This window comes from Nelusetta ayraudi, unplaced genomic scaffold (genome assembly GCF_046127955.1).
Source record: "Nelusetta ayraudi isolate G7.1 ecotype Tasmania unplaced genomic scaffold, CSIRO-AGI_Nayr_v1 ptg000063l, whole genome shotgun sequence".
NCBI classification, from domain to species: domain Eukaryota; kingdom Metazoa; phylum Chordata; class Actinopteri; order Tetraodontiformes; family Monacanthidae; genus Nelusetta; species Nelusetta ayraudi.
The window spans coordinates 5,432,943-5,449,606 of NW_027466113.1; the positions used below are offsets into that span (position 1 = coordinate 5,432,943).

Consider the following 16,664-nt stretch of genomic DNA (forward strand, 5'->3'; position numbering starts at 1 on the left):
TCGGTGTTGCGAAAACATTTTACCTGCAAAGTATGTGACTATATTTTTGTAAATGCTATGCAGCGCCACGCAGCATGGCCCCAGAAATCAAACCCGCAAACCTCTTTGCTGTGAGGCCGCCGAGCTTATCACAGCGCCGCCATATCACCAACTCGGTTAAAAAGTTTTTATCAAATCTTTTATTCTTTAAGCCCCTTTGTGGCATCATTTGAGTTTTTTGGACCAGAATTTATGTGATGATAACAGCATATACTTTGACTCCCCTGCATGTGCGTGAGAGTTAATGGAAAAGTGATTTTATTATGTTGGAGGTTGAGCTGGAGTTGCTGCAAAAACTGCTGGTGATAGAGGCCAGGAGCTGCTGAGCCTGCAAGTAAACACTGAGTAAGTAGGATGGATGGATGGATGGATGGATGGATGGATGACAAACTACCATTCAGATCATGTCAAACATGCACTATCTACTGTCAAACACATCTCTGCTTCTAAGTGGTGAACTTCACCCAATGATGATTTTTACTGACCGGACTTGCGGGAGTATCAGATAAATTTTCCGCTACGCCGGCTCTCGCTGCATGCATAATCAGATAACTGTGTTTTTCATGCGTGTGTGAGGAGATTTGACAGCAAAAGAGACTTTCTGCACCGCGTCACCTTGGCCTAACCCTGAGCAGATGTGCACTGTCTTTCGGGAACACTAAATTATTCAGATCCAAATTCTGGTTAAATGGTTTAATCGGCCAAACTCTTGTTGCTTGGAAGTCTCGAGCTCTGAGGTTTTACCCAGAAGATGACGGGTCGGGAAAAAAAATGATGATGGAGCAACAGGAACCACGCTGTGGACTCTTTTGCTCCGTTTTGAGGCTTGCAGGGAGTCGGGCAGGGCAGCGACTGTGCGAGGAGTCACTGTGTCGCCCGCTGCTTAATGGATCCACCTGCACTCGCATCACACTGACAGTCAGCTGCAAGTGTACACAGTTGAACTGTCTCCTGTGTTCCCTGCTCGGACTCAGCTTGTCCATCCTTCCGTTTGTCTCCTCTCCATCTTACTCTCCTCCTCACTCCCGCTAATTAGTCTCTCTTTATTTCAGCTCAGTGCGCTTTTGGACACCTAAATTGGCTCATAAAAAAGATAAAGCGCTCGCTCCAGTGAGGGTCGTGTAATAGGAAAAGCACAAAAGTCCATAATGGTGAAATATTTCCCCTGCAGGACCAACAGGCTCTGGCATCTCGGCCCGATAATGTGCGTGCGAGGACACTCTCATTTAAAACAAGCACCACAGGGGATGACCTGGCGCTCTTGATCTATTACCAGCACCACACACCAACGCTCGGGAGCAAACAAACAATGTCATTTCCGAAAAAGACTTGGAGGTAGCGTGGCACGGCCTCCAAGACGTGACAGACTGGAAGACACACACATAGGAGAAATTACTGATTCCATTTTATGAATATTGCATATAATTATGTGCCTATCCGTTCATTAGCAGTACTTGTTGCTGTTGCCAGGCAACAAAGCCAGGAACATAAATGGTTTCAATTCAGTGTGTTTTGTTTTTCAGTACATCGTGGCACACGAACAAACAACCACTTTAGCCATAAATTGAACACTGAAGATATGTACATCAAAGCTACAGTATATTAATTAGAATACAATATAAATATATATATATATATATATATATATATATATATATATATATATATATATATATATATATATATATATATATATAAATATATATATATATATACATATTTATATATATATATATATATTTGTGTGTGTGTGTGTGTGTGTGTGTGTGTAGGTATATATACAGTATATATATTTAAATTTTTAATGTGTGTGTGTGTGTGTGTGTGTGTGTGTGTGTGAGTGTGTGTATGTTGTGTGTGTGTGTGTGTGTGTGTGGGTGAGTGTGTAAAATCTATTTACTATTTACAACCCGACTTTTGTTTTCATATCGGCAGCCACAACAGGACATGATGAACTGTTTATCTGTTGTACCAAGAAACACAGATGGCACTAATACTTGCTGACTCTGGGGTTGTTTCCACGAGCCACAGCAGAAGTTGCAGCTTACAGTAAATCAAGGTCAATGTCTGAAAGTTTTGTATTTAATGGCAGCTGAAGGACAGCAACAGGTCGAGCTTTCGCTTCGTCGTAAACTTCTGCCAGGAAGTGATGGTTTTGGTTTTTTTTTCCGTTTCAACGTCATCCTGTGATTGTGTTTGTGTCTTTGACTGCTTTCGCAGAAGCAGAAAAGAAAGGATCTCCTTCAACAGTCATTCTTAGCTCGCACTATTCCTTTCATTCAGGAATAGTTATACCAATAGATATGGCTATATTGATGGTTAGTATTTTGTGTGGAAGTGGCAACGTAAAAAAGGAGAAACACAATTGTGGACTAACACTTGTCACGAAACACAAGGAAATCCTTGCTGTCATAATAAACAATAAGAACTCTTAACAGCTGCCAGGCAGCACACATAAAATGACTTATTTTTTTTTTTACCATCAGTTTTACAACTGCATTTGTTTTTATTCTCACTTCAGTCACTGAGGTCCAGAAATACATCAGTCAGTGAGGTGAACCGTGAGATGCTTTTGATCTTTTTACACTGCAGCTGTGATGAAAAGGTTGGATGGGTTAATATAGAAGTTTGTTCACTTAGTGTTGTTTCAGACTCACTGTTGGTCTTGTTTTTTTGTTTTGTTTTTATCCTGCTCTCACCATTGTATGTCTTAACCTGATTGACTTCCCACTCATCATCAAAAGAAAACACCTTTGCTGGTAAGGATGACAAACCTTTTTGGACGTTTTTGCACCCCAGTGGTCGTTTAATACGTGGGACGCTCCAATTCATTTTGAGATTAAGAAGCCTTTTGGACAAGTTGCAAAGAAACAAGACTATGATGACATGATGACGGACTATGATACACGAATAGTTTGAGGACAGAATTTTTTCAGCTGTCTTCTGTTTTGACTTTGAAACCCTCCTCACTTTCTTGCTGCTATTTTATGCAAATTCGTAGCCACTGGAATTATTGTGCTTTTCCTGATGTTCTGGCGTTTGGGAGCGATGTTTTGCATAATGGATGCGCTGGATGGCGCTGTTTTTACCAATGCCAAATGCAAAAAAAAGGAAAAAAGAAAAACCGGCCCACTTTGTATTGTCCAATCAGAGGCTTTGTTGCTTTGTTGTCATGCGTGTGCGTGACTGTCAATGTGCCGAAAGCGGAACTGAACTCCCGAGTCAGCTAGGCTTCAGACCTCACTCACAAAGGTAAACTTTTTCTACCCACAGGCTTATTTCAACTGTTGTTCATTTTAATCGCAAAGCTCATGTGCCCACCGTGGTTCGTGTCGTATTTGCAGTTTAATGGTGTCATTTAAAGCGCTAGTTCAAGCTCAGGATTAGCAGAGGCCTAATGTGAGTGGTGCGATGCAGCCTTACGGGAGTGTTAGCTGTTAGCATTCCAGCTAGCATGACATGCTGTTTTTCCACAAATGAGCGTTCATCTCACACAATTTTGTCACCATCAAGCTTCGAAATGTGGTGTTATGTATACGTAACATCAGAATTTCATTGCTTGCTGATGACCGTGTGCTTCATCCGTTTTAATTGTCGGCCGGGTGCGTTAGCTTTGTGGAGCTAACGTTCGTACTTCATCCGGGAGTTTGGCTTCATGATAAACAGAATATCACAGTTGAGCAGGGATGTTTTCTAAAGTAGTGGCCTCTTTAATTAGTCCCGAAGTGCTAATTGAAGTGCTCTAAATCTACGCCCTTAACCCAAGTGTTTAGCCCACAAATACGCATTGTAATATGTTTAATTGGAGACGATATCCAGACTTTTGAATTTGAGTCGCCGTAATTTTTTTCGTTTTTTTACGCACCATTTTCATTTTATGCACTGCCAGATTAAGATATTGTGTCCGTGCAAATAATGCACAGATACTCGCTCTTCCGTCATTGATTCCTTCGTGGAATAGCCTTACATTGAAGCTATAGAGTCCTGATTTTTTTGTAAATCACCATCCCTTACTGGGACAAATTAAATGGAGTTCATGGCTTTTGGCTGTGCTCCATATTCAAAGTGAACAGATCTTTAGGGCTTCAGGTAAAAGGTGATTTATGCACGGCGCCCTCGAAGAACGTTTCTCTTAAATTTGGATTTGGAGGAATCCTCCTGCTATGCGAGGTTAATACACTCACGTTGTAAAAAAAGTCAAACTACAGATTATATTAAATATTCTGCTTCTAAAAACATTCTTGCTCTTTTGTGTGTTGTACCTGAAACAGAAATAAAACAACTAAAAACTCTGATTATGCTTTCTTGTGCTACCAAAAATGAATGCCTTCCTATTCTATCTTCAATAATATGATAACTGAAATGAAGACTTTTCAGCTTTGAGAATATTACATTTTTTGACTGAAAAAAATGTCTGTGTTTTATAATAACATTTTGAACAATTATTATATTTCTGAAATAAATGTCGCCATGTAAAGGTTAACGTGTTCTTCATGGGTATGGTGTCTATTTAATCGTTTAATATTGCAGTGCTGGTAAATTATGTGCTCTGCAGTTCAAACTATAACCTGCCTTTTTTTTTTTTTTTACCCATTCCCAAAGTACATATTTGTTGTACAGAATTGTGAAAAGGAGATGAAAAGACGAGTTCAGTAAAAAAAAAAAAAAATCTGATTATTTGTGGAGCATTCATATGCTTAAGCTTGTTAGATTAATCTTTAAATCCTATCAAATTACTTTCCCCCCCAGAAAATTTGTGTTTTCTTTTCATTGCTTCTTTGTGTGTGACTATAAATCTCCCAGTAGATAAAAGCACATAAAAATAAAGTAGCTGCTGTTGAAAATTGAGTTTTGAGTCTGTCGTACTATAGAGAGAACAGAAAAACTCAATTAAGTGAAGTAATTGTAAAGCCTGTTGACAGCCAGAAATGCTTATATCCCTTTGTGCTGTTTTTTATTTGTATTTTTATATGAGCTTTGTTTGTTTTTGTTGTCTAATGTTTCTCTAAAGTGCTGCTGCATATCAAATATCAATATTGAAGAGGGTCCTGCTCATACAATCTTTCAGACATCACTGATTGAACATTTTAATGTTCCTTTACACAAAAACTGGTTTTTGTTGCTGTTTCTCAATCAGTTTGCATTCATTTGCTCGCCTGCAACGTGCTGAACTCCTCTGTCTGACACGCTGGTAGAATAATCTCCCCAAATCTCTGCGAAGTTGCGGCATATGGAAGATCTGCTCATCCAAATCTATCGGGCAGATTCATGCATCGACCAAAAAAAAAAAAACTCAAAAGAACAAGAGTCAGACTCATCTTTGCTCGGCATTGCATATCCAGACTCTGTGTTGCATTAATTTTCTGGAATGGCCCCAGGTAATGAAGGCAGCCTGATGCAACTGCACAAACTTTATGGTTAGAATCGCCTTCATTTGTATGTGTCTTCTGGGAATAAATCTTAAAATAACAAGAGAACACGTCCTCACACAGCGAAGTTTGTCACTTGAAACGCTCAATAGTTCTGTACTATTTGTTAAGAAAGGGCTGTTTGATTTTTGTATTCTTTTATTTTTAAAGGCCCGATACCAGACAATGGGAATGTTTTTATTATGTGCACACTGAACCATTTCTCTTATACGTAATGGACCTTGAAATTATTCCTCCATTGCTCTCAGCCCAAAGTGCAGTTATTGTCTCTGTGCACAGAGTTGCTCTCTGATTATTATACATGCTATGTTTAGCGTAGCATGTGCAGCCGCTCCTCTCCTCTCTGAAAAGGTTGTGGGTTAAGTGCCTCGGTCAAGATAACTGCACAGAAGACTGTTCATTCATTTCTGTGGCTTCTTCAGTGCATCAGTGGGGTTTTGAGAGGAGGGTCATTGCAAGAAAGCAAACATTTAATAGAGTGTTACTGTTTAATTATCATTGTTGTGAAAACATTTTTTATCTTAAGTTCAATTTGTTAGAGATGCCCTTTTTTTTCTTTTGACATAAGCTGCATCAGCCATTGCCTGTGCCCATGAAGCTGATTTGAAAAATGAATAAATGTGCCTAAAGCCTGCAAGTGCTTGCAATTTTGTCTGCAAGAACAACTTGAAGGTTAATTTTCAAACTGTAAATTTGCTTGCAAATGTTTTATATAAAAAAAAACAAGTAGAGTGCAGAGTGCATTAATACGACAGAGAGAGTGCTCATTTTCTATTTTGTAATATTTACTTGTCTACACTTATTTTATTTTAATAGATGCTCTTTGAAAGTTGAGCAATTTTCTACCTCATTTGTCTTTAGTGGCTGTTGAAAAATCCACATTGATTTCCTCAATGTTTTATTCTTTAACTCTTCTTTGCCACTCTTATTTTTCTTTTTTCTGAATCACTGATCCATCCTGTGTTTTCTGCGTCTGCAGATGGAGGTTGAGCAGCTCCTGTCTCTGTCTGGCCCAGCGCTGGCCCAGGCTGTCAGCGCACTGCTGGAGACCCCTGGCCTCTACGTCTTCTCTGACATCTTGGAGCTGCCAAATGTCAGAGAGGTAAGTGTTCTCTATTTCTGTATTTTTTCGATCTCTGGTCTTTTTGTGCGAGTGTTATTTTTGGTTTGGAACATAAAAAAAATCAGTTTAAATCCCAGCAGTGAAAGGGCCCCTTTTCAGCCAGTGGGACTGCTGCGATAGAAAACCTACATTTGAGAATGGCTTACGGTGCAGTTATGGATTTTCACTGCGTCATCCAAAGTGGCAAACGCAGCCCGTTAGCGCTCAGCATGCCCGCACCCAGTGAGCAACCCTTAAAGGGGCTGCAGGCAACATTATTTCACAGTTAGATGTTGTAGTCTGGTGGTGCTTGCAGTAGCCTCCAGTGGAACCAGCGCTGAAGCTCCACTGAGCTAATGGGGTTTGCAACAGATAGAAAATTCCTGTTTGTCGAGAGCAGCAACACGTTCAAGTGACATCAATTTCCACTCTTCGTGTTATTATATCATCATATCGTATTTATTGTCCTCTCCAAGTTTTCCGAGAGTGTAAGAAACGCAATAAATGTCTTGTTAGGTTATATATATAGAGCGGGGTAGAAAATTTGCACTTAATTTGTGATTAATCGCAAGTTAACTCAGGACACCAATGCGATTAATTGCGATTAAAAAATGTAATCGACTGACAGCCGTTGTTATTATGGAAGTGATAATGTATCAGCCACATCTAGAACCCCCTGTTTTCATGCTGAAATAAACCAGTGATACATATGGCTGCTGCTTTAAAAGAACAATTCCTGTCCATATTAGGGACTGAACGTGTCACTTACAGAAGAGTGTATGTTGGTGCAAATGACGTCACCAGAATCACAGTTCTGCTCATAATCAACACATCTAAATCCAGCGGCCCTGTCTGTGATGCTGTTGCTGCCGTCTTGACTTTTAACATGTACCTTAGCACCTCACCAAACTAGTCTGAAAACCATCCAACACTCGGTGTTACAAGTGAAAACCAGATTGTAAAATCGAGCAGAGAAAGAATTCCGACTAGGAGGATTTTTGCCTCTTTAAAAAAAAATGATGGAGGACATTGTGTCAAATGTATTGTCTGAGAATTGTGAACTCTTCAATGCCGTTTTCTTAGATAAACAAAGGGAGAACGATCATAATGTTCGGATTCTATTCACCGCCGTAGATAATGTTGGAGCAATTTGAATACATGCATTTTAAAAATCTCTGAGCCAACACACAATGTGATAAAACGTCAGTGGGAGCACAAAAGAAGATGTGCCCATTGTTGTCCACCCTTGTTTTCAGTCCTGCTCAATCAGAGGCAGCAAGTTTATTAAGAATTAAAATGAAATAATATATAAAACAAATTTTTTTTTTTTTTTCAATTGTGAAACCCAAATAAACATTTAATCTAATTAAAATCAGCACTTGAAATTATTTTCTTTTTTCCAATGTTATGATGTTCTTTATCAACTAAAAAAAAACAAAAAAAGCAATGACAAAACTGACAAAAGTCTCATATATCAGCCAGTCCTTATCCGAGGTGAGCCTCACAGAGTTGCTTTGATTTACATCCCTAATCTAGTCACAGAAAGTTATTTCTTCAGGTCTCCCACAGCATGTCATTATTTTTAATATCTGCACGTATACAGGCGGCCACTCGGGACACTAATTAACACCTCGCCGTTCCAAACGTCTTCCTCGCTAACATCATTACTGGCTGCGGAGACCAAATATATGCAACGTTTGTCCGGTCGCAGGGATTAAAATTGATGAGATCTCATTGATATTGGCACTGTTATTGATTCTGCTCATTGATCGGACCTCTTATGGATTTCTATAAAATTTGTATATGCAAAAAATAAAAAGACCTATAAAGCTACTTTTTTTTTTTTTTTTTTTTTACCAATTAGTAATTTGTAGGTGTTCAGCCCCTCCAGGAGAGGGTGCTGTTTGCTCCTGTGGGTCAGTGGTGCTGCAACATTCAACCAGGCTTTGACTGACGCTTTGAGTGATCGGCTATGAGAGAAAACTCAATGCGTTTTGGAGACAGTGGACAGTGTCTTAAAAGGCTTTAATTCACATTAATTCACAGCAATGAAGATGAACAATCGGGGGGTGTGGCGGTGCTAGTTGCCATATTCGGCAACGTCTGCTGACACGTTCACTTTAGCGTCTGTCTGTCTGTCCCGGTTTTTCGGCCGTGTGTCTGCCACCCCGACATGAAACCACGGCGCTGCAGACGTCGCACACATTTTGAGTGGTTCCTCTCCTTTGACTCTGGCCGACTCCGCCATGATGGCTCCCCTCCACCCTCTTTGTTGTCTCTTGTGCTGCTTGCCCTCCCTGGGAAGAAGCGCATGACATCATAGCTTTACGAGGCACGTGGAGGTGAGGCGGAAGGCAGCAGGGGAGCCGGTAAACGTATAAGAAATGGCGACGGATGCAGCCAATTGGATTCCTGTTGCCGGCGTAATGGGGAACCCTGCGTTGAGTGCGTTTCCGTCTGCTGTACACCTGCTTGCGTACGTCCTGCTAAACCTCTGCAGCGTTGTCTCCACTCTTTCATATGGAGACGAACGGGACGTCGTCCGTCTGCTTTGAATAAATATTCTGAAACCATCTGTCATACGAAGCCCAAGTCAGGAAGGTTTTCATGCTGTTCATGCTCGGACTCTCACTCAGAAAATCTGCAGTTGTTGCACTTCAGATGGTCCCGATCTTCACCTCTCGTCCAAATCACAATGTTCTCTCTCTTTCTCTCTCTTTCTCAACCCAACAGATGGAGAACGGCCCCCATGCACCGATGTACCAGCTCCTCAACCTTTTTGCCTACGGAACCTACTGCGACTACAAAGGTATTTTCAGCACCGGTACGGTGTAAATAAGTGATGGGGCGGCTCTGCAAAGCCTTTATTATTATTATGAACCCGAGTTTCTCTGCGGCCGGCCAGGACCTTGACTGAACCACTTAAACTCACTCACCTGAGGCGCCGCGCGGGCCAGGCTCTGATTGGCCGCTGATTGTTTTAGCAGCGCAAATGAGGAGCGGGCTTATCTTTTGTATTTTAATTTGCCGTCTGTGTAGTGCATCAGGAAGAGTGGAGCGGTAATTGCGTCTAATTTTTATGCCGAACATCAACCGGTAGCCTGAAGAATCCAAAGGAACAAAAACCGAAAGGAAAAAAAAAAAAAAACATAACGTAGCTTTCTTTATTGTTCTTTTTTTTTTTTTTTATCTCCCTTTCGAGTCACGCTGTCAGGGAGCACATTTACTCTGAAAGAGCTGCGTAGCGGAACACTTAGAGGAGCTGTCACAGCAGCTGTCTCTAAGGGTGCCAGCCTGGTCTCCAGGGGAACGAGGGAGCAGGAGCCTCAGCCGCTGGAGACCGACTTCCTCAAAAACGGCGCTGAGGCTGCTCTGCTCTCGCTGGTGCGCGCCTTTGTGCTAAAGCTCTTCAAAGTAATAATTGATGTCGGAGCGGTTTGGGCCCGAGCGAAGGGGACACGCCGAGGCTACCTGGGTGTGTTCCTCCCGCTGTGACTCCCTCTTGCTAAATGTTGCTGTGTATCTCCCGTTGCAGAGCGAGCGGCCACGCTGCCAGAGTTGACCCCGGCACAGAGGAACAAGCTGCGACACCTGTCCATCATCAGCCTGGCCTCCAACCTCAAGGTGCTGCTTCACTCTTTCTTCTTTTCTGTCCCCCCCCCCCCACCCCCTCGTATCTCCGTACAGCTGCAGTGTTGAGAATGTACATCCATCATCCTGGCTGTTACTTCTGTAAAGTGCGTAAATAATTAGAGATGCGACCAATCTCATCCAATATTGCTACTGGCAGCAGCAGTCTGGCAGTTGGCTAAGTCGGTGCTTCCTTAGCGTGGAGGCATTCTATTCTCAAAACAACACAGAACAAGATAGAAAACATACGGTGCGTCTCCGCGCAGCGTCTGGGGGAGTTAATGTTGCGTCGTACGACGGCACTGCTGCTCTACTACTGCATCTGGAAAGGTTTCACATGAAAGATCGCCAGGTGTTCCTGCTGGCAAACAGCCAAAAAAAAAAGAGAGGAGGCAGGCAGACACCCGCCAAAGCGCTGGGCTGGTAGCAGCTGCAAGGTGCAAAGTTGGACGCGTCCGGCGAACTCGCTGTGTCTCCGCCGCTCTGTCCTCTGCACTTCGTTCAACCATTTCATTCTGTTTTTTTTTTTTTTAAATGTGTTTAACATTTAAACCCCCCCCCCCCCCCCCCCCCCACACACACACACACACACACACACACAATTTTATCATAAACAGGCTGAAGCATGTTTGCTGATTGGAGACGTGCGCATCACGGTCCATTGTTCCCTACTGACCAAAAAGCGCTTTTTGAAAGGTCTTGATTGGCTCTTGCAATTAACATTCAAATGTACACCTAGCCCACGGTTGCTGACAGTTGCAGCAAACTCATCCAGACAGAGCACAAGTGAAGTCACAGCAAAACGCATTGGCCCATTTGCAAATAAGAATCAGTAATTATGAATTTAGAAAAAAAAAACATAGATAAGTCCACTACGACGCCTGCTCTCCGGCGTCGTTGCTACAGCAACCTGTCAGATGTGTCAGTAATGTGCCCCGGTCTGAACCGGCCTGAGCCACATCCCATTGGGACACTTGCTATAAAAACAGTGTGGACAGTCAGCCCTAAAAATCAGATTTGAGAAGGAATCCGATTTGCCTGCAGTCTGAACGCAGCCTAAGCCGCATGAGCAGCCAAACTATGAGAGAAAAAAAAAAGTGAGACTGATAGTCTGGAAAATACGGTACTAGTATTTATTTTGCATATCACACATAGCAAGAACCAGGTGTGTGTGTGTGTGTGTGTGTGTGTGTGTGTGTGTGTGTGTGTGTGTGTGTGTGTGTGTGTGTGTGTGTGTGTGTGTGTGTGTGTGTGTGTGTGTGTGTGTGTGTGTGTGCGCATGTCAGTTGTATCCTGATTAGGATCATAAGGAAGCATGTGGTCTTAAACAGGATATTGGCGTCCATTCAAAGGCACCAATCACAAGTTTTTGCTGGGCTCTGTGCCCAAGCTCCAACTCTTCAGAGCGTCTCGCACAGTAACGTATTGACATGCTTGTATGTGCTCTACCTTAATTACTTCTGTGCGTAGGGCTGGCGAGCGAGTGTGACGCAGAATTCATTATGAGCATGAAACCAATTTGTAGAGGAGAGCGTGTTAGCGGCGGTGCGACACACTTGTCATTCAACGTGTCGTGTGCAACAGTGAGGAGATTAGAAAAAAAGAGGGGTGGGGAGGCGTCAAAGGGTGCAGGCAACTGTGTAAAAACAGGCAGGTTAAAAAAGAAACCCGCTGATGACACCTGATGACTGATTTCAGGTTGCAACACGGCTGAGTCATCGCGGCAGAGCTGTCATTTTTTTTTTTTTTTTTTTTTTTTTTTCAAGTTGTCAAACTTTATCGTGTCTGCGGCGCGGAAGAAAAGTAAAGTGGGTCTGGAAAAAAAAAATACAACCATTATCACTGCTGTGGTTGTATTCAATTGAACCAATGACCGGCTTAAGAAAACATCTCTGCGACCTCTTTGTCTCTTTTTCTCACGCTGCTGTTAATCATCCTGCAGTTCTGTCCCAGCTCCAGCTTTCACAATGCTTTTTCTATTCATATTTGTTGCCGTTTGCCAAGGTTGTTCCATCATTAAAGTCCCGCATTATGCAAGAATCCACTTTGCTCGTGTTTTCTAACAATTCAATGTCTCTCCAGCTGAAATGTAGCTGGCTTTTTGTCTTTGAGGCTTATATAGAGTTTTTAGGATGCGTATCAGTCAAGGCTGCGACTCGGGAATCTGGAATGAAGAATAGAGATTTAGATTTAATGCGAGACCCATAAGGAAAAAAGACCTTTAAAATATTCAGCAACGCCAGAAGCTGCTTTTTCTGCCAGACATCCACTGGCGGCTGTACTGCGCACCACCTTAATTTAACTCTTGATAAATAATTGATTGGGTATTCCCAGCAGCTCTGTCACTTAACAATATTTTAAGTCTTTCTCCACCTTTGCTCCTTTCACTTTCTACGCGGTGCTCCTCTTTAAATATGTCACCGCGTTGTCTGCGCGCAGCCGTGAACTCTCTAATTGCCCCGGGGGAAGCTTGTTAAAACGTCCGGACCCTCGTCCTCCTCTGACACTGACATTTCGACAAATAGGCAATTTCACTCCCCAACACCTTTTTTGCCATTTCCCATCAAACCGTATGGCAGAATTAAACAACGTTGCCAAAATACGTTTGTTTAAAAAAAGAAGAGATAAAGGATTGTCTGTCTGTCTGCCCCCCCCCCCCCCCCCCCCGCAGTGTTTGCCCTATTCGCTGCTCCTACAGCAGCTGGAGCTGAAGAACGTGCGCGAGCTGGAGGACCTGCTGATCGACGCCGTCTACTGTGACATCATCCAGGGGAAGCTGGACCAGAGGAACCAGCAAGTGGAGGTGGACTGCAGCGTCGGCCGCGACCTGGGCCCCAATGAGCTGCCCAACATCGTCAACACGCTGCAGGAGTGGTCAGCGGCGCCGCTTCTCACTCCATCTGCTGCTTTTGCTCGTTTTTTTTTTTTAAATCTTTTTTTCACCGTTTTCTTTCTTTCTGGCCGCCTCCCTTCCTCCCTCTCAGGTGCACAGGCTGCGAGGCGGTGCTTTGTGGGATTGAGGAGCAAGTCTCAAGGGCAAACCAATACAGAGAGAGCCAGTTAAAGGTCAAGATTCAAGTGGAAACCGAGGTGAGTCGCTTCTCCTCCGTCTTTCTCGCCGTTTAAAAAGAAGCCAGCGCCACTAAAAGCTGCTTTGATCTGACCTTGCGTCACTCCACTCGCAGGTCTCCAACCTGCAGAAGACGTTAAAGGCCAGCGCGGCCTCGCCGTCGTCCGGCCCCGCCCCTGCCGGGGCCGCCTCCAACCAGGATGCAGATCAGCCGGCGGAGCCGCGAGACCCCGCCTCCTCTCAGGAACCACGGCAACCGGGCAAGAAGAGCTCCAAGGTGAAAGGGTGAGTCCAGTGGTTCATCACCCGATGCCCAGTTAATGCGGCCGCACGCAGCAGCAGCCGTGGATGGAGCGGTCCGAGCGTCTCGGGCGGATTAAACAAGGAACTGAAGTGACAAGAAAAGCTTAGAAAGTGGAGGGATTTTTTTTTTCTTTTTTCTTTTGTTTTATTTCTGTATTTTGCTTTTGTTCTTGCAGACCACTTTGTACATGTAAGTTCTTAAAAGGTTTTCTTATGAATTTGAATTTAGCCAACAATTACCGCAGCACTTGAAAAGATTTGACTTCAAACACCAAAGTGAAGCCATTAATACAGTGTTCTTGTAGAGTGCCGCGTTATTTTAAAAGCAGAGGTTTTTTTTTTTCTTTCTTTCTTTCTTTCTATTCGCAAAGCATTAAGAGCTGCCGACTGCTCAATCGTGTGTTTGCGCGTGCGCGCGCGTATGTGTGCGTCTGCATGAACTGGAGCTATTATGAGATGCACATCATCGTGGGGCTTTTTTTTTTTTTTTTTTTTTTTTACCCCACTGTGTTTCCAAAAGCTGCTATCGGGGAGTCTTTCTGTTTCTGCTTCTGTGACGCCAAGTTGCCAGCGGGCAATTTCGCATCTGTCCTGCATTGTAAAATGTCAGTGGAAACACAAATGCCCCACGCATTGCAAACCACCGCCCTCCCTCCCCCTGCCCCCCCCCGCCCGCCCTCCAGAAAGAACTGTCTCCCCCTCCAGTGTGGAGAGGAGATGCTCGGCTGTTTATGTTTTCACGTTCAAACTGAAAGCTGTGATTATTTCCCGGCCGCCTCTCGCATTTTGATGAAGCGCGGCGCCTGCAATTTCCATCACTCGGCGCCGCACTTTGTTCAAATGAAGATCCACTTAATGTTTTTCAAATCCAAATGAATGATAGCTTAACCTCAATCCTCAAATTAAAATGAGTTTCGACACGTTTGCCTCTTTCTGTTTTTGTGTTAATGCTATTTAAAGAAGAAAGGCCCTGATTGTGCGTCGGCTATTATTAGAAGCTTTTGCACGCAAACACTTTTTCATTTTGCACGACTCCGAAAAATCAATCCGAGGCTCACGAGGCTCACATCTGCTAAATATTTCAACGCGGATGTCACCCAGGTCGCTGCAGGTTCTCATGTGCTTTTTCTTATTTTATTTTTTTTGTGAGTGAAGAGTCAATAGTAGCTTAGCTTTGCTGTCCATCCCCCCCCCCACACACAGGCTGCGTGGCAGTGGCAAGATCTGGTCCAAGTCCAACTGAAGTCCAGACACTGAGGCGCTGACGGACCCTCAACGCCAATTTTGACGGACAAACAGTGCGACTGGCTGACGCTCTCGGATCATCGGCTGGCACTTCCACTCGACACGTTCAAGGAAAAACAAAAACACAACCAACAACCCCGGGGAGCTTCGTGGGAACAAACAATGCACCAACAGTGACTGATTAGAGGAAAACTCACCTTGGATGGATGACGTCGCTCAAATAAAAGCCCGATAGGTGCATTTAATAGTGTGTGTGTGCGCTCATACATACAGCACTTAGAACCCTGTGAGAACAATCTGCAGCACGACCCAGCAGAGCAGAAACAATGTGTGTGTGTGTGTGTGTGTGCGTGCGTGAGTGTGCGTGTTTGTGTGCGCTCGCAACACCGTCTGTGGATCATCGAGTTTAGATCAGTTCTGTCTTTCTTTGTTTCATTTTTCCTTTTCTGTTGTTTTCTGTTTTCTCTTCTCCAGGCGGAGACGTGTACAAAATTTTGAATATAACTTGTCAGGAAATAATAATAAAAAACAAAAACAGAAGTACGTTTCCGGAGTGTCTCATTAATGTCGCTGTCACTTGTTTTATTAAATGCCCACCAGCGTGCATCTCTGGAGGCCGCGGCTAAATGTTACCTCGCAGGAGGTGTGTGTGTGTGTGGGGGGGGGCGTACCTATTCAGAGGTCACGCCATTAATTATGGCAAGTCCCCAAAGAGACTAATGTATGACAGAGACCCGGCTTCCCCTGCGCACGGGCACACACACACAAACACACACCCAGGAAGTGCATTTATATTTCATATGAGTATGTTTTGCCCAAAGCTTCTATTCCAGTGTCAAAATTGCTTGTTGAAATTGGCTGCCAGCCTCTCTTGTACCTCCATCACGCAGTCAAAATTGCCTTGGTCACGCCGCTCCTGTCCGTCCCCCTCACACACACTCTTGATTCTGACACACACACACACACACACACACTGGGCTCTCCAGTAACAACCCGCCGAACGTTAATGGTAGCAATTAGCTGACCGGCAGTAGCTGACGGAGAGCGGGAAGGGAAAAGGGAGTCGGGGGGGGGGGTGTGGACGTGGAAATGAACTGACGATTACCCTTTCATTTTTTTCTTTCTTTTGGCCCCGCACGTCTTCTTTCCTTCCTTCCTTCCTTCCTCCCTCCTTCCCTCAGCCGCTGCCTCGTAGCTCTCACCTCAATAAATATTGGGCGTTAATTCCAGCCGGTGTAAGTGAGTGAGCTTGATTGGTTTAGTTCTTCGGAACCAGACGGAGGCTGTGAATTCACTGCTGCCGGAGTGACGGAGGACTGGGGGGTGGGGGGGAGAAGGAAAAAAAAAAAGACATTGGATGTTGCCCGCGTGACTTGTGTTAACACCGAGCTGTAGCAGCGGTTTACACGGTAGCAGCTCCAGCAGCAGCAGCAGCAGCATGTCGGCACCTGCCTCATAACTGGTAGGCCATTAAAACTTTACAAGTGGAACAAAGCTAATCAATGTCTGTGATCGGTGAAGATGCCTGCAGGAGGCGGTCGGCCCCGGCTGTTAGAGCAGAATTTCAATCCACTCCGGTGCTGTTTCTCCTCTCGCAGCAGCCTCTCTGATTATTCTTTTTTTTTTTTATTGACATTTGTCTGTGTGTGAGAGAGAGGGAGGGAGGGAGGAGGAGAAAAAAAAAAAAGCTGCATGCAGACGAAGAAATTCTTGCTTAGCATCCTGTTAATCTGTCTAAAGCGAGAGAAATCCATATGAGGTGAGGAGATAAGGGAAAGCCTCGCTCGTGCGCGCGCGCGCGTGCAGCAGCGGCTTTCTTCTTCTTCTTCAGCCGCTTCTCACGGCT

The 16,664-nt window shown here is 43.9% G+C and overlaps 1 protein-coding gene across 1 annotated transcript; it reads left to right on the top strand.

The window, feature by feature from the left end:
• Positions 1-3,143: 3,143 nt before the first annotated feature.
• cops7a (COP9 constitutive photomorphogenic homolog subunit 7A) lies at positions 3,144-15,365 on the top strand. The gene is made up of 8 exons (XM_076040814.1): positions 3,144-3,291; positions 6,448-6,570; positions 9,304-9,379; positions 10,106-10,194; positions 12,872-13,074; positions 13,185-13,290; positions 13,386-13,555; positions 14,777-15,365. The coding sequence occupies exons 2-8, from the start codon at positions 6,448-6,450 to the stop codon at positions 14,814-14,816; spliced, it is 807 nt and encodes a 268-aa protein (XP_075896929.1). The 5' UTR covers positions 3,144-3,291; the 3' UTR covers positions 14,817-15,365.
• Positions 15,366-16,664: the final 1,299 nt, after the last annotated feature.

What these genes read in the sequence shown, in the direction of transcription:
- cops7a (XM_076040814.1), top strand. Translation starts at nt 6,448, where the DNA reads ATGGAGGTTGAGCAGCTCCTGTCTCTGTCTGGCCCAGCGCTGGCCCAG. An exon ending in GTCAACACGCTGCAGGAGTG is followed by an intron (nt 13,075 to 13,184) that starts GTCAGCGGCGCC and finishes CCTCCCTCTCAG; the next exon opens with GTGCACAGGCTGCGAGGCGG. An exon ending in AGATTCAAGTGGAAACCGAG is followed by an intron (nt 13,291 to 13,385) that starts GTGAGTCGCTTC and finishes CTCCACTCGCAG; the next exon opens with GTCTCCAACCTGCAGAAGAC.